Source organism: Coccinella septempunctata, chromosome 1 (genome assembly GCF_907165205.1).
Source record: "Coccinella septempunctata chromosome 1, icCocSept1.1, whole genome shotgun sequence".
Lineage (NCBI taxonomy): Eukaryota > Metazoa > Arthropoda > Insecta > Coleoptera > Coccinellidae > Coccinella > Coccinella septempunctata.
In genome coordinates this window covers 46,968,873-46,996,849 of record NC_058189.1, presented here as the reverse complement: position 1 = coordinate 46,996,849, position 27,977 = coordinate 46,968,873, and the positions used below count along the sequence as shown (strand labels likewise).

The 27,977-nt window shown below is 35.7% G+C and overlaps 2 protein-coding genes across 3 annotated transcripts in view; both read left to right on the top strand.

Moving 5' to 3' along the window:
- Nucleotides 1-9,881, top strand: part of LOC123322782 (dynein axonemal heavy chain 8-like) — a 69,999-nt gene extending 60,118 nt beyond the window's left edge. Inside the window, 6 exon segments of the mRNA XM_044910801.1 lie at nucleotides 2,150-2,411; nucleotides 2,472-2,711; nucleotides 3,045-3,544; nucleotides 9,297-9,418; nucleotides 9,474-9,635; nucleotides 9,688-9,881. Coding sequence (XP_044766736.1) covers nucleotides 2,150-2,411; nucleotides 2,472-2,711; nucleotides 3,045-3,544; nucleotides 9,297-9,418; nucleotides 9,474-9,635; nucleotides 9,688-9,813 — 1,412 coding nt within the window. The 3' untranslated portion in view covers nucleotides 9,814-9,881.
- A 961-nt stretch (nucleotides 9,882-10,842) lies between these two features.
- Nucleotides 10,843-27,285, top strand: LOC123322392 (chondroadherin-like). 2 transcript variants are annotated; one of them, XM_044910337.1, is made up of 3 exons: nucleotides 10,843-10,981; nucleotides 24,932-25,529; nucleotides 26,974-27,285. In XM_044910337.1, the coding sequence occupies exons 1-3, from the start codon at nucleotides 10,910-10,912 to the stop codon at nucleotides 27,204-27,206; spliced, it is 903 nt and encodes a 300-aa protein (XP_044766272.1). In that variant the 5' UTR covers nucleotides 10,843-10,909; the 3' UTR covers nucleotides 27,207-27,285. The 2 variants fall into 2 exon arrangements, with proteins under 2 accessions (XP_044766272.1, XP_044766275.1); XM_044910340.1 differs by lacking the exon at nucleotides 10,843-10,981 and adding an exon at nucleotides 18,775-18,927.
- Nucleotides 27,286-27,977: the final 692 nt, after the last annotated feature.

The window sequence follows — 27,977 nt, the reverse complement described above, 5'->3', positions numbered from 1 at the left end:
CTAAGTTGACGATGACTGGTGTTATATCATCCATAATATTATCCAATTTCCACATGTTCACCTCAACTTTTTGTTTGACATGTTCCACACACTTTCTCCATCTTTCGGAAGTAACCCGTGAGAGAGCCTCTTGAAAAAGATTTTGGACGTCAGTCATTTTAAATGTGGTGTTTTTATCTGCCACAAAATTCTTGACATCGGCCCAAATCAATTCAATAGGGTTCAGTTCGCAGTGGTAGGGCGGTAATCTAAGAACGGTAATATTTTGGGCCTTTGCAGTTTCATCCACGATGTATTTTTCAAACTTTTCTTTGTTCTGCCTGACTATCTTCAACAATTGCGCTTTTATGAGGTCAGGGGTGAAATCAATATTTTTTTCCCTCAACCATTGTTGGATATCACTCTTTCTGAATAGTGAGTTAGGAATTTTTTCCATTTTCCTTGAATGGTAAGGAGCATTATCTAAAACTACTACAGAATTTTCCTTCAATTTAGGAAGTATACCCTCAAACCACTTTTCGAAGGACTGACCATCCATTTCTTCATGGTAGTCACCAGTTTTTTTGGATTGGAAAGTCCAGAGTCCTCCAGTTAAAAAACCAGTGTCACTGCCAATATGACATACTATAATTCTCTGCCCTTTGCCTGGAAAAATATATTCACTACATTTGAAAAAGAATGTTGAAATTGTTCTTCACCAAAAAGGTACTTACATCAAGTTTCACAAAACTTTGATTGCTCGATCAACAATTTGGCATTCGATTTCCCGAAGGAAATCATTGAAACTTTCATATTTCCGAATATATTGGAGGAGTAGCAGTTGAGAATCATTAAATGGGCGTGAATAGATAATTATTTGGTGCAAGAATGATATTCCGAATGCTTATGACCAACTTATCGACTGAAAACTAATTGACGTTCATCCGTCAATCCATCGTTGATTCTCTGATCAAGCTTTATGAAACCGAGGTTCAAACGAGGGTTAAACTCAAAATTCAAGACCTTACCAGACGGATTTTTCAATCCAGTAGATAGTCCAGCAAGTAACGCTTGCCGAGAAGATGTAACCGTTTCATCGGTCCACACTTTGGATTTAGTATGACCGGCATTTACCCAAGTTTCATCCAAGTAGTAAATCTTCCTGTTTTCATCACGGAAGGCCCTAATTTTCGTGAGATACTTTCTTCTCCAACATTTAATGTCGTCACGATCCATTAAAAAACTGTTGCGTTGGCGACGTCCATATTTGAAATTAAGTTTTTTCAATATAATAGAGAAGGTACTCTTCTTAAAATTTGGCAAATTCGAGTCTTCATTAACTATTTTTAATACTTTCTCTATAGTCGGGTGTTCATTTCTGAAGAAAAACTCGTGAACTTTTCGCCGTATTACATTTTTATCGAAATCTGATAAGGACTCCCATTTGGTGGTCCGATTTTGATTTGTTGCCGGCTGTGATAGAACACCGGAATTTATGTATTCAGAAATAATTCTCCTTACACTTCGAGCTCCAATGCCAAGTCTCTCAGCAACTCGGAGTTCTACGTCCTTTAAACACATTCCTGCATTTTGAATCATCTCAATTTTATAAGTATTCAAAATAATTTCTTTTATCTCGGCACTGAAGTGTCGTTTCAGACGTCTCTTTTTTGAAGGACTTAAGTCAACACGCGATTCCTCAGCAGTATCAGTACTTGACATTATCTTAAATGCTTGTAACTTGAATAACTTGCTACAACTGTAAACCAATTTACGAAAGACAAAACAATGAATGACCTCTGCAGTTCTGCACAACAATTCGCATACAAAATGAATCAAACGTAATGCGGTTCTGCGGAGAGTGGTTCTTACTTTCGCCTGCACACATGGCGTTCCTAAAGCTTTGACCAATAAGAGGAGTACCTCAAATACGATCACGCGTTCGTCAGTTTGTTTACGCTGGCCTCTCGGATTTGGATAGACTATAGTTGTTATTTACTGATCACTGATCACGTCGATCGCTGTGAGACGCTGTGCTTACTTCATTTAATGAATACTGAATCGAGTTTAGTGGCAGTTTATGTACCAACTCCACCAAATCTTTCATGGTCTTCGTGGTTCGATCTGATCAAATGATCAAATCAATAAAATACACGTATTTTTCCATTAGGTATGCGCGCTGGTTTGATACGAACCTATACCTCTATGAATCAGGATCTGTTAGATTACTCGGATTCAAAGCAGTACATCCCACTGATATACGCTATTTCCTTCCTTCACACCGTGGTTCAGGAAAGAAGAAAATTCGGTCCGCTGGGCTGGAACATTCCATATGAATTCAACTCCGCTGATTGGCTTGCCAGTTGTTTGTTCTTGCAGAATCATTTGGAGGAGGCAGATGCGAAAAAAGGACTAAGCTGGACGACGCTTAGGTGTGTAAAGCGGTCTAATTTCGACTTGGAGCTATAGTAAAAATCTAATTTTTTCCTTAGATACATGTTGGGCGAAGTTCACTACGGAGGAAGGGTAACAGACGATTTCGACAAAAGACTTCTGAATACGTTTTGCAAAGTTTGGTTCACCGACAATGTATTCAATGAAGATTTCTGTTTCTATAGGGGCTATAAAGTAATTGTTTTCAAACAAGTAACCGAGTACTTGGAATATTTCAAAACTATGGCGCCAACAGACGTTCCACAGGTCTACGGCCTGCATACGAATGCAGATATAACGTGAGTATAGAAAAATAGAAGATTTATACCAAAATTTGGAAATTCCCCAATATCTTATGTGATAATCATATTGGAGGGTGACTTTTTGACTGGTTCATTTCGTTTTTAGTGCTCAAGTTTTCCAGCTTTTTGTCAACAAATTATTTTTTTGCTATCCAAGATATTTTACAAAGTGTGACTCCATAGAATATTTTATGATCAGTCATACTCTGAGTGCTATATGTAACAAATCAATTTACAGCCTATATCTCCTTACATTGATCCACATATCTTGATGAGAAATCTGTATGTTTTGTGATTCAATGCTTTCATAAATATCGAATTGAATTTCAGCTATCAAACAAATGCAACTTCAGATATGCTTGCCCAAATGCTTTCTATACAGCCGAAAGAAGTTGGAGCTAGCGGCGGAGAAACAAGAGAAGCTGTAGTTTATAAGCAATCACAGGAAATGCTGAAAAAACTACCGCCACCTTATGATCCTTTCGAAGTGAAAGACCGTATAAGATCCATGGGTCATTTAAATCCCATGAACATATTCCTTCATCAAGAAATCGACAGAATGCAGAAGGTTTTGATAAATATCAGACAAACATTGCAAGACCTTCTACTAGCTATTGATGGAATAATAATAATGAACGAAGTTCTTCAGGATACTTTAGATAAAATATACGACGCTTTGGTTCCCAACATCTGGAAGAGGGGCTCCTGGGCAGCTGCAACTTTGGGTTTCTGGTTTACAGAATTAATAGAGAGAAATAATCAGTTCAACGACTGGTGCTTCAAAGGAAGGCCACCTAGATTTTGGATTGCAGGATTTTTCAATCCCCAAGGTAATAATATACCTACTTTTTATTGTACTGAATCTCCAGTAGAATTGTGTGAGGTAGTGCAGTGATGCATAGACGTTTCCTCATTTGTTGGTGCGGTATCGGCTTTTTTCGCTGAATTGGCTAGTTTTGCTAGCTCTCAACTCAAATGGTGGATATCATAAAAACTCAGTAGATTGTTTGAAAAATCAGTGTATATGGCTTCAGGCCTAATATTCATACAGTTGGGGATGGCAATCCTCCATGCACAACATACTACTCGTCAAGATTTGCAACATACGAGTCGTATGTTGTGTATGAAAAGCATTGAACTCTTTTAGAGTTCAATGATGGAAAGTTACGATCCTCAACGGTATGAATATAAGGCCTGTTGCCATGTATACTGATTTTCCAACAATCTACTGATTTTTCTAATATCCAACAGCACAAGTCAGTACAGATGTAGCAGTGCGGATTTACATATTTGCAGCCAGTAGGCTGTTCAAATTTTGCCGCCCTTACCATAATTATTTAGTTCAAAATATTAATGACAACTTTTGTGTCAGTGATAATGTAACTCTGAGATTTGTTCACTGTGTTCTTAATAACTATTCATAATTATTGTGGCCTAGGGAATCGATGTGTCAGTTCCCGAGTTCCCAGATCATTTTTACAACGCAACGATTAAGTTGAGATTTCACAAGAAATAGAACGTTTATTTCTGAATGAAATAAAATTTAGTCAAAGACTTCTAATGAGGCGAAGTAATGGATATTTTGAGTATGGTACACCATATATACATGGTAACATGGTCCATAGGAATAGTTGCAAAAAATTAAGGGGGTGATTCTTTGTCAGAAAATAGGGTGGACCATTAATGTAAAATTTTCTTTTCTTCTTTTCCCTGCATGAGAATCGAGAAACTGACAAAAATGAAATCAAGAAGATATTTTATGCGGGGTAGAAATTTTCGGTGCTGTTCCTCTATGATTGAAAGTGCTAGAAAAAGCCACCCCTAAACATTGTTCCGCAAGAAACTTTTTCCATATCCAGATTTCACGATAAAAGATTGATTTTGAATATCTTCATCCATTCTTAACAAATAAGGTCTCTTGTAGTTTCTTGGGAAAATTCACAGTTTTTCAGGAAAAAAAAAAGACCTTAAACAAAGTGCATATCGAATATTTTTGCAATTGTGCACACAATAATCTTAATGAGTATATGTGACAAAAATCTCAAGATGATTTTTTGAGAATGGATGAAGTTATCCAAAATTAATTATTTATTATAAGATATGAATATCGAAAAAGTTTCTTGCTAAGCAAGAATCAGGGATGGATTTTTTTACCCCTTTTTATCAATTATCATAGACGAACAGAACCAAAAATTTATAATGCCTTTCCGCCCGTATAAAATATCTGCTTGATTCAAAACAATAAAATAGGAACGTAAGGCATAAAAGTCTCACCTCGGGTTTCATAAAGCTTGATCAGGGAATCAATGCTTGATTGACCAACATACGTCAATTTGTTTTCAATCGATAATTCATAATATCATTCTCGCATGAAATTATGATGTTTATACGTCCATTAAATTATTCTCAATTGCTACTTCTTCAATATATTCAGCAATGAAAAGGTGTCAGTGAGTTCGTTTTAGAAATCAAGTGACTGTCAAATCGTTGATCGCACAATCAAAGTTTTATGAAACCCGCTGTTAAAATATCTTTTTGCGATGTCGTAATACGAAATTTTGTTCATTAGTTCTGACTTTATACACAAAAGAGCCAAAGCGTTCTGCTTTTCTTGGCTTAATGTGGTCCTTAGATACCTAACTTTTCACCGTTTTCTAGCAAAAAAAGCTTCTCTCTTCCGAACAATTTGTCGCTGGTTTATTCAGGTTGGGCAAAATTCGTTGTCTACTGAGGAAACTCAGTAGACTAAACTAAATTTTGACGATTTCGAAAAGTTCTCATAAGTTTTTTTTCTTTGAAGTTACTTGAAACTTGAACCTTCTATAGACCCCCTTTTTTACGTTGAATCTACTGACGAGCACCAAATAATTTTTCATTTCGAAACATTAGGCGAACTTTCGTTTTTTTAAATGCAAACTTTCATTGAATTTGTTATTTTTGAATTGAAAAAAAAATATTCTGTCAGTAGAATCTACGTATAAGAATGACAAAGAAGGTTAAGTTTCAGATCTGTAACTTCAAACACAAAAAAGTTATGAGAACTTTCCGAAATCGTCAAAATCCCAATTTCTGTTTATAACTCAAAATCTAGAAATGATAGACCGGTTCTGTTTTCAGATTTGAAAATATGTCATCCGTTTTTTCCTAGTTGCTATAGTTCTCGAGTTCCCCCTCAGTGGACAACGAATTATGCCCACCCTGTACATAGAGCCTTAGACACGAACTTCTGGACAAACATTTCTTGAATTGTGTTTTCGTAGGAACTGAAGAAACACATCCCAACGATTCAGAATCTAGTTTCACAAAAAATTTTTACCCTTACGAAGTTTCAGTATAGAGTTCAATGCGGCCGAAATAAGAGGGGAAACAGGAAAAAAGTAATGATGCACTACTTGTTCTGTTTTTTTTTTTTAAATATTAAGGGAGAGTCAGATGTAGATTAAAATATCTATGAAAAATACAAGTATTTCAGTTTCAATAATTAGTGTAAACAAAATTGTTCCCAAATTTGCCGCCCCCTGAAATCTGCCGCCCTAGGCTGCAGCCTACTCAGCCTCTATGGTAAATCCGCTACTGTGTAGCACAACTAATGCCCGTTTGCACCGTTTCGCTGGTAACCATGATTAAACTAATCGATGTTTAATATTTAAACGTTGCTTAGCATTTGACGGTTTGCACCGTGGAATCATAATCGTTCTTTAATTTAATCATCGATAGATTTGGCAACACCACTCACAGCATAAAAAATTCAAAATTTCAGCCAAGAACATCATAGAAGATAAATTAAAAAGAAAAAGAAGTCAAGGTTTTGTGACAAAACTTCTGTTGTCAAGGTGGGAAATTTGAACATTTATTTTTGGAGATTCGGTGTTGTGTTTTGAATTTGAAGTGCGAACATGGGTAACATCAACACATCCTATTACTCTAGAAAAAGAAGCCTTCTTGTGGAAGGACTGTTGAATTTGCACTATATCCTCATCTTTGATTTATTGGGTCAACACTATTATTCCTGAAATATCTATATTTGTATAATATAACTAATTATTTATTGAATTCCAAATCATTCTTCATATATGGCAAACAAATAACACGGTTTCTTTCGTTAAACAAAATCTTCTGAAAAAAGTGAGGTCCATTCCTTCGAAATAATTTCTTCTACAGAGAAAACATCTGGGAAATTCCAAATCATTCTCCATATATGGCAAAAAGACACTATTTCTTTCGTTAAACGAAATCTTCTGAAAAAAGTGAGGTCCATTCCTTCGAAATAATTTCTTCTACAGAGAAAACATCTGGGAAATTCCAAATCATTCTCCATATATGGCAAAAAAAACACTATTTCTTTCGTTAAACAAAATCTTCTGAAAAAAGTGAGGTCCATTCCTTCGAAATAATTTCTTCTACAGGGAAAACATCTGGGAAATTCCAAATCATTCTCCATATATGGCAAAAAAAAACGGTTTCTTTCGTTAAACGAAATCTTCTGAAAAAAGTGAGGTCCATTCTTTCGAAATAATTTCTTATACGGGGAAAACATCTGGGAAATTCCAAATCATTCTCTATATATGGCAAAAAAATTACACGGTTTCTTTCGTTAAACGAAATCTTCTGAAAAAAGTGAGGTCCATTCTTTCGAAATAATTTCTTCTACGGGGAAAACATCTAGGAAATCCAAATTCGATATTGCTAAGTGCATCAAGATCATCATCAAGTAATATCTCATCTTCCAAATCATCCATTATTAATTTGAATTTTATATCAACACAAATAGAAAACACAGTTGTCAATCGAATTTGAAGTATTACTTCAATCAACATTTTAATCGAGCTTTAATCGAGCAAATTCCTGCGTTTAGTTTAAACAACGTTTAAGGGCCTTATAATCAACATTTAGTAACGGTGCAACCCGGTTAAGGAATTAAACGTTGTTTAAGAATATAATCGTTGTTTAGACAAACGGTGCAAACGGGCATAAATAAAAAAATTTCAACAACAAATACTAAGGTCCTGGGCTAACTTTCTTCCAAAATCTTAATTTTTTGAAAGACTAGAAAATTTTTCTTGGAAATTTTAACGGCAGAAGTTAGTACACATGTAGCACAATTTTTTCCATATGTTTCCCTTTTTTCCTTAAGTAGTACATACGATTCGAGATCAAGACAAGATAATCGACATTGGAAAAGGGAAAGAGTCTCTCTTGTCTCTGGTACGTACGTTGCCCATCTAGAGGGATTAGTTTACCAATGGATCAACGGTTGCGTTTTTTTGCAAACCCGGGTTAACTCTGTTCTGTTATTTTTGACATCGATCGTCAAATCAATGCACTATACTATAGTCCATTCAAGAATGATTGACATCTCGGGTGGCTATGGAAAATCGAATTTAGGTTGGTAATAGCCCATAAGTTAAGATTTTGTGTTGCGAAATTCAGGTTGGTAATATGAATAGACTGTGATCTATAGACCTATTATATGTGAATCTATGCACTGACAGCAGATAATTTGAATATTTACTGCTGTTTATGTTCTTAATTTAATCTCACAAATTGAAAATATAGTTGTACCAATTTTGAATGCCGATTAATATGCTCTGAATTTGAATATTTCTTGTTTTCAAATACTTTTCTAGGTTATATTACTTATTCCAGTTCTGTGATTGAAACTACAGAAATTATTGAATATCTTCTGTGACCAGATATTAAGGTGGGACTGGACTTTCAAGGCCTAGTGGGATGTCAATCATTCTTGAATGGACTATACACTCCTCTGCAAAACGAACGAAATATGTATGAATATTAGGCCTGAAGTCATGTACACTGCTTTTCAAATAATCTATTGATTTTTTCTAATATCCACCATTCGAAGAAAAAGCTGGGAGCTTTGTGCAAGTCAGCACAAATGTCAACAACAAAAAACACTAGATTGCTAGGCTAACATCTTTCCAAAATCTTAATTTTTCGAAAAACTAGAAAAATTTTCTTTAAAATTTCAACAGCACAAGTAAATACACGTGTGGCACAATTTTTTCCATAGGTTTTCCGAAAATACGAAAGTGCTAGGCTTTATTGTTTTCAATTTCGAGATTTCCCGGAAAATTCGACGAATTTCCGAGAAATTATTTATATTAGCACAAGTGTAGTACAAATTATTGCACTCATTTCAAAGAACAAAAAACAAAAGTGCTGGGCTAACTTCATTTTCGATTTTCTGGAAAATTAGAAAATATTTCCCAAAAATTCGAACGGCACAACTGAGTACATATATAGCACAATTTATTTCAGCCATAAAAACCCATTCTTTCTAAAATGGAGGAGGTTGGCCCATTCTATATATTTTGTGGAATATCTTGAGAACCATATGGAACTGAAAAAACATCTCCATGGCACAAAGCAGCGCAAGCCTAGCTCAATTCAACTCATTCATATTTCATAGACTATTGAAAAATCATTAATAATTCGATTACCGAAAAGTGAATAAAAAATTACAATTTGCGAATATCTTCGCATATGGTGTTCAGTGGAACTTTTCTGCTTAGCTTCCATTTATGGTCTCCTTCCACATTTTAAAATTCTGTGCTATTACAGGATTCTTAACTGCAATGCGACAAGAAGTTTCCAGAGCTCATAAAGGCTGGGCTTTGGATCAAGTTACTTTATTCAACGAGGTCACCAGCAAAATGAAGGAAGATATTTCATCAGCGCCTAACGCAAGTTTGGTTTTTTTTTTGTTTATTCCTTATAATCACCTATCAACTGTTCCAGGAAGGAGTTTATGTTTACGGTCTATTCTTAGATGGAGCAGGTTGGGATAGAAGAAATTCGAAGCTCATGGAATCTGTGAATAAAGTTTTATATACCGTAATGCCAGTGGTGCACATTTATGCTGTAATTACGCCTCCGAAATTTTCCACGCTACTGTATACTGTAAATAGAAGTTGTGCTTTCTCAAACAGTATTTATAAAATCAGTATTTCAGGCACCACTGTACAAAAAGGCCAATCGAACTGATTTGAACTACATTACATCGTTATTTCTCGTCACCCTGAAGTCACCAGAGCATTGGATTTTGAGGGGTGTTGCGCTGTTATGTGACATACAATAGACTCTACACATGTTGTGAAATTTCTTTATTTCTGAGTTTCTGTTTGAATAAAATCAAAAATTTTTTGATTATTTTCATTTATTTCTCTGGGAGGATAATATTCTCAGGGCGCGACTTGGTAATATTCCTCGACCAGACAATTTTTCTACCAAATAGATCCAATTCTTCCTTGAAGTAGGTGAGTATTGGAAACAGAATCTATTCTAATAAGTGATAAATCTGAGATTGCTACCTTTTGTTGTCTTGATGTGTACTACTCCTCACTGCGAATTTATATAATTTTGAAAATTATAGTAAACCAACTAACATACCTGTTTTCAACCAGTGATTTCTTTTGAATTTCATTGATTTCGTCATTTATTATGAATGAATGAAGCTCATAACATAGTCCCCTTTATAATATGACTTGTATTTTATTGCATATAATTCAGAGAACTTATATTTAATATAGATTTGAAGAAAGGTATTTGAAAAATCATCAGAAAACCACGATGACACATAACCTAAAATAAAATGAAGGCTGTTCATTTAAAGTTGACGCTAAAATTCCCACCCCTTATCGATAAACGTAGCGATCGCAGCGACTCATAGCCTACGTTCCCCGTTTTCGGGGACACATTTTTAGTACGGCGAACGTTCTCCTTCTCTCTACTCTCCATAGTACACACATACGATACTTCTCTGTCTAGCGCCGCACTAAGGCAGTGACCAAAGATTATAACTCTATAATCTTTGGCAGTGACGTTAGATGGATAAATTCATATGCACATTCCTATAAGATGATTTGTCCTAGATAATGGGATAGGTACGTAGAAGGCGTAGCCCAGAATATCAAACAGATTCTTGAGTTATGGCTCTAAACAGACGAGGATCAGTTATGTTCCATGCACATCTATTCAGTTGTTTTGTATAACGCTTAAATAATGTATTGTCGAAATGAAGATTAAAAATTAATTGTAGCTATAATGATATTTTACAACTGTAATTACTAGAAATACTTTTACGAGCCATAGTAAACGATCCAATGAAGTAAATATGTTCTGAGTTCAGAGATTCTGCAGATTTGTGGAAAATTTTGACCGTGAGGAGTGAGTATATGGAACGCCCAAATTATCTCGGAAATGGAAAATACGATTTTTATGGAAGTTGGTGTGCAAGGATTATGCTGGTATTTACATTGTTGTCAGATCTTTTCCTTTTTATAATAATGATTTAATTAATTTCATATTGATAACCTGTATATTTTTGCCTTTTGAAATCCTTAAGAAATACTGTATATTTTTCATGTTATGCTTCCTATACCTGAATGCCATAATATCGGGGTTAAAACTCCAGAGTTCCAATGAACTCCAGTATCTTAGAGGGTTTCAACACTGCTAAAGGCCTCATTCTTCCTATAATTTTCCCGTCCAAGACATTTCTTGCGTAGGCTTGCAATTTGCAATGGTGGGGCATACTGTAGCCAGGTGAACAGGAATTCCTCCTTACCCACTGAACCTACACTCGTCGATTCCTAATGAGCCTATTCTTATCAAATGCTTCAAAAGACGGCAATGTCCTGTGAGGAAACCGGTGCTGAGGTGTAACTTATTTTGGCCTACTTAGAGAATAAAAACCTTGAATCGGTTCTCAGATTTGGAATAATTTTCTGGGATAGCAACGCAAGGTTGGACTCAGTATTTGTTTTGCAAAAAAGAATAAATATGTCAAAATATGCCCCCCTCTCTTTAAAAATTGACCTGTTCCAGCATTTTCTGTGAAAACATCCTCGTCGACACATAATTGGCCTGGCAAGTTTTCAAATTGTCAGCCCCTGTAACTACTTACTCAATAAAAATTTGCAAACCATAGTATTCATGTAGAGGGTCAAGTGATCTTTCAATTGAGGTATAGCTCACCCCCTATTCCTTATTGAGAATTTAGTGGTGATAGCTCCTACACCTAGGGTTGAGGGGATTTCGGCTTTCAATTCTGCTCAAAATATGTCCCCCTACGAATAGAAATTGACCTGTTTCGGCATTTTCTCTTAAATAATTCTTGTCGCGACATAATTGGATTGTTTTCAAGTTGTTACCTTGTACAGTACTACAAAGCACATCGTGTCTTATGCTTGAATGCGCATAGACCATAGGAACCAAGTGTGTTCATCCTCCCTTAAGCTAATTTCGCATACTAGAGTCATTGAGTATAAAGATTGTTGAGTTTAATAATAATAATAACATCTCTTGGACTATTACCGATTTAGCAGCCTTACAGAGAAAAATAAGGACGATGCTGACTAAACACAATAAACATCACCCCAGAAGCTCAATAGAACGGACCGAGCTGCCACGACATCTTGGGGGTAGAGGAATTGTTGATTTGTCCAACCGTATGTCCCAGGAAATTGAAGGACTTCGAAAATATTTCCTGAGCAATGCTGCTTCATCAGAACTCCATCAAGTAGTTTATGTTGCTGATAGTTCTACACCGTTAAAGCTACAGCAGGACCACTTGGAAACCGTCGAACACTTTGCAGAAAGTAAAATGCAGAAACTGATTGGCAAACCTTTGCATGGAAGGCACCAGAACGAGGTCAACCATGATTACGTCGACATACTACTGGTTGACTTCGCAGGAAGGTTGTTTCCTCTGACAGAGGGCTTCATGCTCGCCATCCAGGATCAGCTGATTCCAACAAGGAACTACATGAAATATATCGCCAAGGATGCCTCAGTGGCGGATAATAGCTGTCATTATGGCTGTGCGACACATGAAACTATCCAGCACATCACCGGGGGATGTCAGAAGTTCGCGGGCACGGAGTACAAAAATAGACATGATGCCGTTGCCAAGATTCTTCATCAAGAATTGGCACTAAGACACCAACTTCTAAGTTCGAAAAAGGTTCCTTATTACAATTACCATCCGGATGCTGTATTGGAAAATGAACATCACAAGCTCTACTGGGATCGCACGGTTCTCACAGACCGGAAAATAAGCCACAACAGACCAGACCTCATATTGCTCAATAAGGATGAGGAGAGTGCACTATTCATCGACGTTGGCGATTCCAAATAATAACAATCTTCTGGATAGGCACACTGAAAAATTTCAAAATACAGAGATCTCGAGGAACAAACCAGGAGACAGTGGAAGCTGAAAGATATCAAGACCATCCCTATTGTTATATCATCTACAGGCCTGATACCGAAGAAACTACTAGAGAACTTGAGGAAACTTCAGTTGGACTAAAATATCTATAGAGTCGTGCAGAAGGCGGTACTGCTGGGAACGGCGAGAACTGTACGCAAGTACATGGGAAATTCAGAAGAACACCGTCTGCCCCGACAGGAAGTGCGGGCGGAGCAGGAATCCAACCGGCAGCAGGAAGCCGAGGAGCGACCCGAACCCGACCACCACCACGAGTCCGAAAACCTGGAAAGGGCTCCAACAGAGCTTAATCCTTTTGATATCTGAGATATCTGGGATAAGTCAATTTTCCTCTGGAGAGGAGTGTGAAAGCACGGCTAAAGTCCAATGAAATCATATATATATAATAATAATAAGAGAGGAAAAATAGAAGATGGTACGTTCAAACTCAAGGAAGGTGCAGAAATTGAAGCATTAAAGGAAGGAGACACATACAAGTATCTAGGCATAAAACAGGCAAGAAAAATCCATCAGACCCAGATGAAGAAAGAATTAACGGAGGAGTTCACCCGAAGATTGAGGAGGATAATGAGAACTGGTCTTAACAGCAAGAATCTGATAAAAGCGATTAACACTTACGCTTGCTCGGCGCTGAGCTATTCATTTGGTATCATCTCTTGGACGACCACCGATTTAGCAGCTTTACAGAGAAAAATAAGGACGATGCTGACTAAACACAATAAACATAACCCCAAAAGCTCAATAGAACGGACAGAGCTGCCACGACATCTTGGGGGTAGAGGAATTGTTGATTTGTCCAACCGTATGTCCCAGGAAATTGAAGGACTTCGAAAATATTTCCTGAGCAAGGCTGCTTCGTCAGAACTCTATCGAGTAGTTTGTGTTGCTGATAGTTCTACACCCTTAAAGCTACAACAGGATCACTTGGAAACCGTCGAACACTCTGCAGAAAGTAAAATGCAGAAACTGATTGGCAAACCTTTGCATGGGAGGCACCAGAACAAGGTCAACCATGATTACGTCGACATATCTGCGTCGAACTACTGGTTGACTTACGGAAGGTTGTTTCCTGAGACAGAGGGCTTCATGCTCGCCATCGAGGATCAGGTGATTCCAACAAGGAATTACATGAAATATATCGCCAAGGATGCCTCAGTGGCGGACGATAGCTGTCGTTATGGCTGTGCAACACATGAAACTATCCAGCACATCACCGGGGATGTCAGAAGTTCGCGGGCACGGAGTACAAAAATAGACATGATGCTGTTGCCAAGATTCTTCACCAAGAATTGGCACTAAAACACCAACTTCTAAGTTCGAAAAAGGTTCCTTATTACAATAACCATCCGGATGCTGTGTTGGAAAATGAACATCACAAGCTCTACTGGGATCGCACAGTTCTCACAGACCGGAAAATACAACAGGGAGCCGAGGAGCGACCCGGACCCGACCACCACCACTAACCCGAAAACCTGGAAAGGGCTCCAACAGAGCTTAATCCTTTTGATATCTGAGATATCTGGGATAAGTGAATTTTCCTCTGGAGAGGAGTGTGAAAAGTCATAATAATAATAATAAAGGTCTTTTATTGAACAAAATAAGTTTCAACATCTATTCCAACATTTATGGAGGGCGAGGTTCAGTTCGTTCCGAGTATTACATACCCAGAACGTCTGTTCAACTAACCCTACATGAACTCAATAATTTAATCACAATTATGCCAACATATTACCACAAAAATAAAAAAAAGGAATTATTTCGAACTAATTATAAAAAGAAACAAAAAACAAAACTTAAAACAAAACTTTTCGTGCGGAGTTATACCCATATACTATAATTATGAATGAGTATCCTGATTTCAGTCTTATTATCAACCTACGTATCCACTCAGAATTTCCAGCACCATCTCTCTGAATCTCCTCTTAGAATAAGATGAATCAATGCTCGTGTAATCTAGGGGGAAGCCGTTCAAACATTTTGCGACGTTATAAGAGAATGAGCGTTTAAATAGCTCTTTTGAGTGAGATGGTATTGTGAGCCTTCCCCTGAAACGGACATTGACATTGTACACGTCAGATCGGAACCTTATTTTATGATACAGATATGGTGGTGACTTGTGGGCCACCACTGAGAAGAATTGACAAGCAGAATGAAGCCGACGTCTCTGCGCCATGTTTAGCCAAGATATCTCCTTCAACTTATGACTTATTCGATCGAATTTCCTGATGCCATATATTAATCTTAAACAAGAATTCTGCAATTTTTGAATTCTATTAGCATCGGCAGTTGTGATGCAAGGCCCATAGACTGTGTCACAATATTTGGAATGTGAAAGGACCAAACTATCGCAGAGCAGTGCCCTCGTTTTAACATCAAGAAAATGTCTACTGTGAAAAATGAATTTCAGACTGGTGTACGATCTTCTCAAAATCTGACTGACGTGATGTGAAAATCGCAAATCGCTATCAATAAAGAGGCCAAGGTTTTTAACGACACTCTGAAAATTTATATTACAGTTGTCCATCATCAGCAGTTGACTATAGTTCTGCATAAAAATGTCCCTATCCTTCTGCCTTCCAAAGAGAATAGCATTAGTTTTCTGAGGGTTCAGTTTAAGTGAGTGATCGATAGAGAACTGTGTCAGATTGCCCAAATCATAATTCAAAGCAGACACAGCTTGTGGACTTTCCTCCAAGAAAAACGATAGATAGAGCTGAGTATCGTCGGCGTAGTAGTGCTGGGTACAAGATTGAAAGGCCGCTGGAAACCGCGATATATAGATGGCAAAAAGAAGAGGAGAGAGAACCGATCCTTGTGGAACACCAGTGAGCACACTCAAGAACGACGACTGATTTCCGTCAAATACAACGGTTTGAGACCTACCCGTTAAAAAGGCTGATATCATATTTAGTGCCGACTGTGATAAACCTATATAGTGTAACACAGCCTTTAAAACATCGTGACTCAACGTGTCAAATGCTCTAGAGTAGTCAAGTAGCATTAATATTGTCAGCTTTCCCTTATCAGTCGCCGTCCAAATATCATCAGTTATCGAAAGAAGGACTGAACCACATCCATAACCTCGTCTGAAGCCTGACTGGCAATTCGGTAAAATTTTATTATTTTCTACATAAACACGAAGTTGGCTCTTAAGAACTTTCTCTAGTACCTTTGAAAGGGTTGGTAGGATGCTTATCGGTCTTAAATCATTAAGACTTGAAGGATTCGACTTTTTAGGAAGCGGGATGACACGGGCTCTCTTCCACTGCGTTGAAAATACGGCGTTCAAGATGGAATAATTAATTATATGAGTTATGTAAGGCAGCAAGTACCTATGGCAAGCAAAGGTTCAAAGTTATCATATTTATACCATCTAGACCTGTTGCGTTAATTTTGATGTCGGTCATGATCTTCAAAATTTCTATTTCTGAAACGGTATGAAAATTGAATTCTGCTTCTCCACGTCGATTGTTCTCATAAAAAGATATTTGATCTTTATTCGTACCCAATTTTGGATCTGTCTCAGCTCGAAGAAATAGTCTTTCACCAAAACCATTGTTCCGTTTAGGTACGGGTTATACCTTAGATTCTTGTACTATACAGTATGGAATGTGTCAATTTTGCAACGCCAACCCACGGCTGAAATTTAATGGTTTATTTTACCGTTCTTAGTTGCGTGGACTGTTGCAAATCATGAAAAAGTCAGGAAAAAGTTTGGATTGATTTTTTCCTTAGAAAGATCTTTCATCGTTCATCAAGGTTTCATATTATATCATTGTTGGTACATTTCCAACACAATTCGGAGATTTTCTACTTTAGAAATATTATGAATCAGAATCAGTTCTATATCTCATTTTTTTGAATAACTTCTTATTCAATTGCTGATTAATTTCCAAGAAATTCATTCATTATATTAACAATCTGGTATACCTATTCTATATTCTATAAAAATAATAAGTATGTACTTTATTCAACTCTTGAATTCATCTGATGGTGAGTCTGATTCGTCATTTATTGCTTGTGATATTTATATTCATTCCCGAGTATCTGACACACAAAAGTAATGATTTATCTTCTCATTGCGATAACCGTGAAGATCTCTTCTGAAGTAGAATTAACATAATTTATTCATTTCATAATGTGAGAATTAATGATATAATCAACTGTTTATCCATCTCAAATAATAACCCTTGATATCAGTAGCGTTTCCATTATTATATTTCGGATTTCGAAAAAAAATCAAATAATGTCATACCTCGATAACGTTCCATTGTGAAAGTTCTATCCACTTTCTCGCATACTCTCGTTTTTTTGAAAGTTGAGTCTTTTTGGGCACAAAGAAGAACTTCTCAAAATAAAACGGTCTACCAGAATTTTCGAAGTTGGAAAAATCTTCGATGAAATATATCCTACTGGGATTCTAGATCCTGTGTTATCCGCATTATCAAAAATATACCTTGAAACAGAGAGAATATTGACCTATCTTTGATTGAATTTTTCAGGAAATTCGCGAAAGCCATTCATTCTCACTGAATAAAATGCGTGTTATCAAAAATCTCTAAAATTCCATTCAACTTTAAAGAATAATATCTCCACACATAATAAGGACATGAATTTTATTTTCAAATTTGTGTTCTCATTACCTATTGATAAAAGTACGGAAAAATGTTATAAAATAACACTTATTTTACACTATCTCAACGCAGATCAACTATACTACACGATATTTTTCATTTCAAAGATATGAATTTCTCACTGTGTGATGGAGAATGTCTAATGATGATATTGTGTTTTCTTCTGGTTTTTGATGTATACGTAGACCAATTCAAAAATTAAATTCATGGCCTTCTTTGTATGAGTGCAGATTTTTTTATAAAAAATATCTTCAAAATTCCTCTTCTCGATGCGAATTCAACCAAACTGAGTCTTATGTCGAATAAAAATATTATTATACAATTTTCCATGGAAAAATTCTATATGGCTGCCAAGGAAAAAAAAAGTTGAGAATTTTATCTTGAAATCTAGGAAGCCGATTTCAACAAAATTTGTATAATTATTTCATTAAATGAGGATAACATTGAAGGATTTCAAAACTTCAAGCAAATTGTTCTTAAGCTGAAGAAGATATAAGGAATTTTCGAATATCATCTATTTTCGATTTTTCATTATAAATCCACAACAACATCGTGTTGGAGGACTTTCAAAGGCAGAACTTTTTTGTCAATTAACGGAATTTCTATTTGGTATAGTTTGGAAGATGTTTGTAGTATTCATGGAATTTGTCAACACCCTTTATATTATTATGGTCTTTATTAGTATAGGTAGTGGTACATCCCTTTTACAAGGTGTTAAATGACTAGATAATCGCAACTGACTTTCTGGAAGATTACCATCTGAAAAACTTTCATTATCAGGTTTCTGGAAAGTTGTATCTATTTTAACGAATTTATTAATTAGATTCCTGGAAAAATATGTCAGTGCCTATTGCCATTTTTTTAAATTTTATTTCTTCCTTTCATAAAAAGTCCGTACCTATCTGTGGATCTATAGATTGAACATCAAATCTGAAATTTCTCCACTTCCTTCATAACTGAATAGTTGGATAACATCAAAGACATCAAAGATCACTGTGAACCTCAAATCGAATAGGGAAAACAGTCAAATCCAATAGGATACCGAATTAAAATAACCAACACAAGTTGGTTATTTTAAATTCTGATGGTAGAATGCTGAAGGTTAAACAAGAACCTCTTAACGAATGAATTCTCGATAAATACACAAAACTTGTACGCCTATGTTCGACTGGTTATCGTCTCGTTTTATGGATGTTCATTTATGTTGTTGACCAGAAAAATATTATAGAGAACTGGAATGGCCAATTCAGTGGGAAGGTAGCCGGTGAATGAGTAATTGAACAATTTACTATAGTGATATTTTACTGAGATGGATCAAATCAATACAGTAAGTAGCACTTCACTGTATGAATGATCTCAATTTATGTTAACTAGAACTAATTTTGTTACTTATCACAAATATTTCACTAAACTCGTAGCATCCGTAGATACCTACTTTTTATGTAAAGATTTAAATCCTGATATTTTTGAACTTTCTAAACAAATTCTTGAATTATAATGCAGCCGATACTTGATCAAATTCCATAATTTAAGTAAAGAAACTGAATTACATACCTACCAACATGATTTTTTTTATCACAAGTGTTTCGCAATCACGATAGCTTACTTTCATAATGTAACTAAATAGTAGTAGGAAAAACTCATCCTATAGATTCTCCAATTTTTTCAAATGATGACCGCATTTTTTTAAATATTCAACAATGATTTTGTGCTCATTTTAAAAAAACAGGATTTGGATTCCGTAAAAAGTTATTTTTTATGAACAATTAATCGGCTTGATGAACATATATAGGTTGTTTCGTAGTTTCGTAGGGTGGCTAAATTCGATGGGGTTGAATGGAGTTATATGTAGGTATACTGCATTCACATTTATTTTAGCAGTAGGTTGGCCATGAAATAATTTTCTCAAGTTTTTGTTACTAGAACGGGGTATGGTTAAAATGTCGTTAATGTCATAACGCCGTTGCCACAACTTAAATCAATTTTTATTACGAAAATGCCGAAAATGATTGAAAAAAAGAGACAGGGTTTTAGAAAGCGCTATTTAGAATTCAGGTCCGCTCATTCAAATAGTTATACCCTGATATTCTAAAATCCACAATACGTCAGACGGTAGCGAACATATTCAATGTAAGAGAATTTATATAATGTTTCATCTGAATCTAAACGACTTATATTTCAGCTGAATATTTCCACAATCAGAAAGATTGTGAATAAAGAGGATAACAAAGAATTTCCCTCTATTGGGAGACCCAAAAAAGTGGTGGCATTTGAGAATTTTATGTTTGAGTGAATTAATACGAAAATTTTATTCATCTGTCAAATTTGACAGACAACAATGTTCCGACTAATTTTTGATTGTTGTTTTAGCCAATGAGCATACAATTAGGCGATAATTTTGCATTAGTGCAAATTATCGATAATTTGCACTTGTCAATCAGGTCCTTTAAAATAAATGTAGACGTAATTATAAACGTTTATTTCTTATTAAAGTATCATCAAAACTGTTGAACCTAGTTTTTGAAATTTTTACAATTAAAAACGCAATTATTGAAATTTATGATTGAACCAGTCGAAGCTTGTTGTTGGTCAGAAACAACGTTACTTGAAGCAGAAGTTGAAAATGAAGAAACACTGAACTCGTTGTTTTCACTGTTTCTCATTTTCCTTATTATTTCCTCGTGAAACTCTTTATCGAGTTGTAAATAAGGTTTTATTGAACTGACATTCCCATGTCCTGTTTTTTTTTGTTAGCTGGTTTTCGTTTACCCCAACCTTGGCTAGATGGCTTACGGCAGTTGCTCGGTGAGAATGGTTTGTAAATTTGAACTTTTCGCTATCGAGACCTGCTTTTTGGACAGACAGCTTTGTCCATTTTGCGATCTCGTTTCTGCCAACTGGGATATTCTTGAACCATATATTATTATTTTGCCATTCTCGATTCGGTGTAAGAAACAGACGGTTCGTCTTCACGTTAGATCCTCGTTTTGACAAAAGTTTTTTGTATAATCTTAAAAAAAAAGCTTTGATAAGAAAAATTAAATAAGAAACTGTTAATTTGACCTACCTAACGGGGCAGATGTCTTCATTAGTAGTGTTTCTGATTAACCATTTACTGTCTGTTAATCTGGATTATATTTTATTCTATTTGTGCTAGTTCCATCATTAAACTTCTCTTCTTGAAAGAAATCCGTCAAACCGTTGGCTGCCTCACCTCCTCGAAATGTTAGCTCATAAGATATGAGATGAAAAAAATTTTTCTACAGACCCTCCGGCTTGTTTTCATCGTAAAGCTTCAAAATTTGCAGCAATTTTTTGTAAGTAAAAGCCGATGAGCTTTCTTTTCTCTTTTCCGGGTTAATTTGTAATATTTTGCGCGCAGCATCTCGTGCACCCCTAGCCGATTTAAATCTTACATCATTAAATGGATCCATTGCAATGCCGAAATCTTCACAATATTTTTCCTGAACAAGTTTTGCTGTCACGTTCCACATTGTTTTCACCACACTTTCTTTATAAAAGGATCCATCCTTCTTGCGCATGTTGCTTGTCCACTCCTTCAGAATGAAGGCAATTTTTTCCACCGAAGTTCCTCGTTCTAATAAGTGATTTCTTTCGGCACAAAACTCTTGAAATTGTCTCCATACTGACGTTTTTGACTTTTTTGTATTCGTTGGCGTAAGATTGTCTATATAGACAATCTTATCAATATCTACAGCACAAGCGTGGTAAATTTATCGTTTAACGCCCCCTCGGATTTTTGCATTAAAATTTTTTTTTAGTGGAAAATGTGTTTTAGTATGATTCTTAGTAGTTTTCAATAATGGCAAATGAGTATTTTTGGAGTTTTTTTTAACGGGATCGGGGAGTGAATAGTGCTGGTGGAAATGAAAATGAATCGATAATTTTTGACAAATCTGCTCTCATGCAAGTTAAACTGTAAAAGGCACTCGAGCGCTCCGCGCACTCGTGCTCTTTTTCAACTTAACTTGCATTCAAGCATCTTTCCCAAAAATTATCGATAATTTTCATTGCACTAGTTTAATTACAACTGAAAAGTTTACTACTGGATTTTAGATGAATGTCATCGTAGAATAAGTTCCCGACAATTGATTTTTCTATTTTTCATTTGACTTGTCCTATACATTCTAAATGTCTTAAGGTACCAATAAATACCTAATTATTATTAATGTATCAATGCATTAAGATGAACAGCCATAAATACGCGCCAGTTGTCCTGCTAATTATTTATTCATGTGGAATTTTTGTTCAAAGGTGAAGTTCATCTTGATTGAAACTTCCTTTAATTCCTTTTACTTATATTGATGCAAGATGATTTTTGTTGAAGAATTTAACATTCTTGTAATTATCTGTCAATTCCTTTGGGAGATACCCATTCCCAACCACTGCAACATATGCATTTCATCTTCGGGTTAATATTTTTGAAATCTACAACTGATGTAACGTATTCAAACTTTAGCCAAAGAAGATATATAACGAACATTAAGCTCAAGCTAGTGCATATTATGATATTATACTGATCTCTTGTATTTTCCATGCAAATAACTGGATTTGGTATGCCTTCAATCAGTTTGTATAAACTTCAATTATGTTCGCACATATTTTCCGAAGATATTCGATATTGTGATTTAATACGTAATAACAGAAACTTTTACGTAGAACGGCCAACATAGCGTTGATTTAAAACCCAAAAATGTTTTGACAAGCCTCATAACCCCACATTTTCGTACTATACAGAGTAAAATGTGTCAAATTTCCATGGCCAACCGACTGCTAAAATAAAAGTGAATGGAGTATACGTGGAGCTGGCACCTCCAAATGTAAATTTTGAAACCAAAATATCAGGGTAGTTTGTCCATCGTAGGCCCATGTTTGTGCACCTTTTCTGATCCATGTTCTGATGCGTTCTCTGAGCTGCGTCCCCACATTGCGAAAATCTTTTATTTCAAATTGAGAAAGCTCAATTTTCTGGCGGAGTAAAATTGTACGGAATTTCTGATAATATTGAGGTAGTAGGTACATATAGGTATCGAAACTGCATGCTAGGCAAGTTGATTGTCCATTATTCCAAACAATTTGTCTCATTATAAGACGGATTACAGGGACTTTTGCTCAGAAAATATGGATTTTTCGTACATTGAATATTCATTATGTGAATTGATTTCGAAGAAGGATATCACTCTTCATTCTACATGAGATTTGATAATTTTGAAAGAATTGATAGTTCAATAATAGGGGAAGGTGGGGTATGACGGGGACCTTAAGGCATTTCTTGAATAAAACCCTTCTTTATAATTGCACAATGTAGGAACTTTTATTAAGAAAATAATCAGTTTTTCTTTTTTCAATAACAATCAGTCAAAACAAACAAAAAATTATTCTTCTCATTTAAATATCTAATTTAAAAAATAACAAAATCTCACCGTCTTACCCCAACTATAGGGCAAGACGGGGTACCCCCTTGGGTAAGATGGGGTACAGAATATTCAACAGTCTTCATCCTCACATAATGGGCAGATATGGACAGCTTCATCATCGTTGTCTTCAACTCCTGCACAGCCACAATGCGCCCAATTAGAACAAACCTGGCAAGTGATCCATCCTTCGGTAGACTCGGAATACAAGCCGTGGCAGTATAGACATGCAGTATCTTCTTCTTCTGATGTCTGAGCTTCTTCTTAAGCTTTTTTAGTTTTTCGAGATCTCCTCTTATTTGATTTTTTCATTTTTTTTTTCGCTTGAGACATCAGGTTTCGGTTTCCTACTGTTTTGTTTTTCCTCTAATTCTGTTTTATATGGAGAAGCAGTGATAAAAGCTTTTCCTCTTCTCCGAACTTCGCCTCGTTTTTTTCGGCCATTCGTGGATAAGGCATTAACTGTTTGGGGTTAACCAGATGGAATGCTGCATTATACAAAGAATCATTTACTGAGGCTTGTTGTACTACATATGAGGTCGTAGCAGATGGATGAGGTAGAGTGTTTGCTGAAGAATTTATGGTGGTGTAGGTGGCCGATTGAGTATCAGGAAGTGACGAAGTTATTGTTGGTAGAACTGTCAGTGTTCGCTGTGAGATTGCTGCTATCGATAAATATAATTTTGAATGGAATCTAAATCCAAAAAAAATACCAAAGGAGCGGGTAAGATGGGGTCCCAACCCCGTCTTGCCCCGAAGTAGGTACCCCATCTTTCCCAAACTGGATTGATAAGGTATATTGTATTTTTTGAGGTTATAAACCAAAGCAAACCGGGACGAAATAATGAGTAGAAGAATGGTAAAATAAACGTACATTAATAAAAAAATATATCACGCACCTTGTATAACACATATTATGAACAGTCACGCACTTTATACCAGCCAATAATTAGATAAAACCACGTAATTTTAGAAAAACATAGTTACCAAGTGGGTCCCTGCACTTCTACTCCTAAATTTTACTAACACTAACTAATACTGATGAATACCGTGAGATGACGTTAAAATAAATTTTCTAGTGGCACTGCATTATCTATTTTGGTAGGGTCCCCATCTTACCTCGCTACCCCGTCTTACCCCACCTTCCCCTACATTTTTCAAATAAAATTTTTAGGCAACGTACTTTTACTCTTAGTATGTGTTGATGATTCATAATAATCAATAATTGAAAAGAGGGCTCTTATTGATAAAATTATAACTAAATATTCGAAAACGGGACTGTATCCCCAAAAATTAACCAGAAATAAGAAATAGAATTTCATTCTTTCATTTCTCTTCACAAGTGTGCCATAGGAAGAGAAAATTGAATTTGATTGAAAATAATATGTTTTTTCAATTCTGAGAACAAAATTCCTTCAACTGATCCAGAAAATATAGATTTTGATATTCGAAAAATAAATATCAATATTTTGAGTTCTGTCGTGATATTCTGCGAATTGCCTGTGCCATCTCGAAGGGCTATTGGAAGTAAACGAGCCCACAAATTTCCATCAAAACTCGACTACTCGTTCTCAAGTCATGGATACCGAAAATTTAAGCCGAAATCCATAAATCACCCTGTATCTCCGAATCTAATGGACTTTGAGTACAAAGAAGCTACTTTCTTAAAAGCCTAGATGACCCTCATTGACCATTAGACTATGGCCTGCCACTAGTGAAACACCTTGAATGTATCTTTTCTAAATGAAAGAATAAAACCCCCGTCGGCTTTCAGAAGATAATCGCTTACATACCAGTACCAGTTCCATGTTTTTTCTTTGAGATATCGCACAGTCTCCACATATTCACTTCGAATAACTGCATTTTCAAATCATAATAATTTTATTTTATTTACAGATAAAAGCTTTGCTAATTCTTGCCTCAATTGTTGGTGTTCACTCATTTGATGATGATACATACAAGATATTCATACATAATACAAAAGGAAATATAACAAGAGAGAAGCTCACAACGAAGAAAGATGTTGGTTTGCTTGACATATCCTTCGCGACAGTAGAAGCTATAGCTCCAGATTCATTCTGTGCTCTACCAAATTTGAAAACTCTGTATATAAATGGAAATACCAAGTTTCCCCGAGTGACCAAGCAGCTCTTTCAATGTAATGCCAAACTTACGTACGCTACTCTCGTAGCCAATGACGATTCAGGTCAAGAGGTGGACAGAAATGCATTCACAGACCTGAAAGAGCTCAATACGCTGCGTATAAATGGAGTCGAATTGAAAAGAATCGGTAAAGATATGTTCACCGGTTTGAATCTGGAAATATTGAATTTGGTCAGTTGCAAAATCGGTGAAATTGACGCCGATGCTTTCTCGAACTTATCCAATTTGAAGGAGTTGGACTTGGGGCATAATTTGATCAAAAGTTTCAAACCAGGAACTTACCAGAATCTGCCTAAACTCAACGAATTACAATTGAATAAGAATGAAATAGGTGAGTCCCAAATTTTTGAATGTAACATGCAATTTCCCCAATTCAAAGTCAAATTTCAACCAAACATGAAAGAAACAACTTGTATCTTGGGTGTGCTTACCTTGGCTGGGGAGCCGACGATACTAAATCGGGATTTACTCGAGCGTCATGGAAACCTAGTGGATTTTGAAGATTAGATGGTAGAAAGAATTAAAGGTTCTATGATGTATGCACTTTCAGCGGTGGGGAAAGCGTCTGCAGGGTCTCAAAGATGTAAAAAAGAATCGTCAGGTGTACATACTCGAGCGTTTCAGATTAAGATACTGTACATGCCCTACGTTTCTCTGATAATGAATTCATGATTATCTGACAGTTTGCGCGGTGGGACTGGCCGTACGGAAGAGTTGAAAATGGCAAAAAAAAATTAATTTAATTTTACATACTCTTAACCGTTCTCGAGTTAGAGGGCGATAAGGGCGAGAAGCTTAGCCACACATGCGAAAGGGCAAGGTCAAGGTAGAAACCCTGTCTAATGTACATTCATCGCTATATATCTCGAAAACATTCAAACATAGAAAAACTTGCTTCGGACAAAATTTGTAGAAAATGTTATGCTCTACAATGAAATTGATGTATTTCTCCATCAGCGTGTAGATTATAGTAGGAAAAGAAGAACACACTGGTTTTTAATTATATATTTAATTAGCTATCGATTTCGGCAAAATACTGATATCATCAGGCTGTTCTGAAATGGCACTCATGTGCAAAAGAAAAACAAACAATTCAAGAAAATCTTACTGTCATGAAACACAGAAACAAGCTGCAACTAACAAGATGTAGTACAAACATAAATGAATTTTCATTTAAAATGGAAAATTTCATTAGTCCAAGACATAAAAATTAAAATGGTAAACAACATATAGGCTGGTTATCTATGGGCTGGAGGACAGATGTAGATACATTACAGCCATGCGTCTAAGATGTTTTTAGACATCTTACATGCGTCACATAAGAGCCGCATAGAAAATACAGACATAGAGATAAAAAGTTATTTTTCAGGCTATCGTCTCTAAACTAACATTTTGAAAATATTATGTAACGGAAACTCTTTAACATCGTTTACAAGGTTGCTGTCATTCTTTCTTCTCAAAATTTATAATTGTTCTAAAAGGGTTAAACGATACAAATTCCTTCCGTAGTGAAGAATACTGAGATTATGGATTGAAGTTTTATGGTTACTGTCAATGAGGTGGTTTCCAGAGACCCTTTCTCTATGGTGGTTTCCTAATGCCGATGGAGGTTTATTCTTCACGTGTTCAGAAAATCTTATACCAGCAGCGCGTGTAGTCATACCAACATAATGAGCTTGACATTCTTCACAATCAATCTTGTAGACTCCTCTCTTTTGTTCAGTTTTTATTTTTGGTTGGTGCGAAATCAATTTGACTATAAGTTTTATTTTTAGGTGCAATCAATTGGGATGAATGGAATACGCTACCCTCACTGAAAACTATTGATTTTGGGGATAATCATCTCACGGTTTGCGATGTTTCCAAAATCAAGGAATATTTCCCTAATATTCATTCCTGCAACTTGGGTGATGCTTTCAATAAGACGAGAAAAGCAGAAATTATTGAAGAGAGCAAAAAACTCAATATTTCTATAAAGTTTATAGATTATTACGGAACATATGCATAAAAAACGGTTTTCGAGAAACACGAAGGTTTTTTGTTTGTGCAGAATATATGAATAAATATATCATTGTTGTTCAAAAGAACTGGTAATTTTTTTTAACTCAAAGCGTTGTTTGTTCACTAATTACACTTGATGCTGTCATCCTTCCGATATTTACTGAAAATAGTGAGAAACATTGACAATTCTCTTCAAAAATCTAGATACTAAGGGAATATCACATATTGCGGTATTCCTATTTTGATATGAATCAAACCAAAGATTATAGAGTAAAAAGATGGGAAACGAGGCGACTAAAGCGATTTAAGCGCCATCTGTGTGTCACGCGTGTTTTTAAGACGCTAGGACTGGTTAAAATATTAATTTGAGTGCCATTTGCAGAAATATATGAAATTTCTTAAGATTTCAGACGTCAATATTGATCAAAGAGGTTTTGAATGTTTTGATTCTCATTCTGCTTTTTGTTTATCTGGCTCGTTCTATTTGCTGATTTTTGAATTTTTTGTCTTATTTCTTGGTGAAAACATCAAAATATTGTTCGAAAATTATTGAATGGTGAAGAACCGTGGATCAAATAATAAAATGTATTTTACGTGATTAAGTTTTTCACTCAACTAAGAAAAATGGCGTAAGTATTAAAAGTCGTAATATGTGAATCGGTCATTCATTGATTCTAATTTTCAGTGCTCCGAAGTGGATAAAATTCTCAGAGCTTGAAGACAATTAATTCAGAAAACACTACTTACTACACCATATGTGCAATGAACATTTTACTGC

Excerpts from the sequence above, each read along its gene's own strand:
- LOC123322392 (XM_044910337.1), top strand. The coding sequence starts at position 10,910 with ATGGAACGCCCAAATTATCTCGGAAATGGAAAATACGATTTTTATGGA. Across the intron at positions 10,982-24,931 it reads GGTGTGCAAGGATTATGCTG|ATAAAAGCTTTGCTAATTCT; the intron begins GTATTTACATTG and ends TTTTATTTACAG. Across the intron at positions 25,530-26,973 it reads ATTGAATAAGAATGAAATAG|GTGCAATCAATTGGGATGAA; the intron begins GTGAGTCCCAAA and ends TTTTATTTTTAG.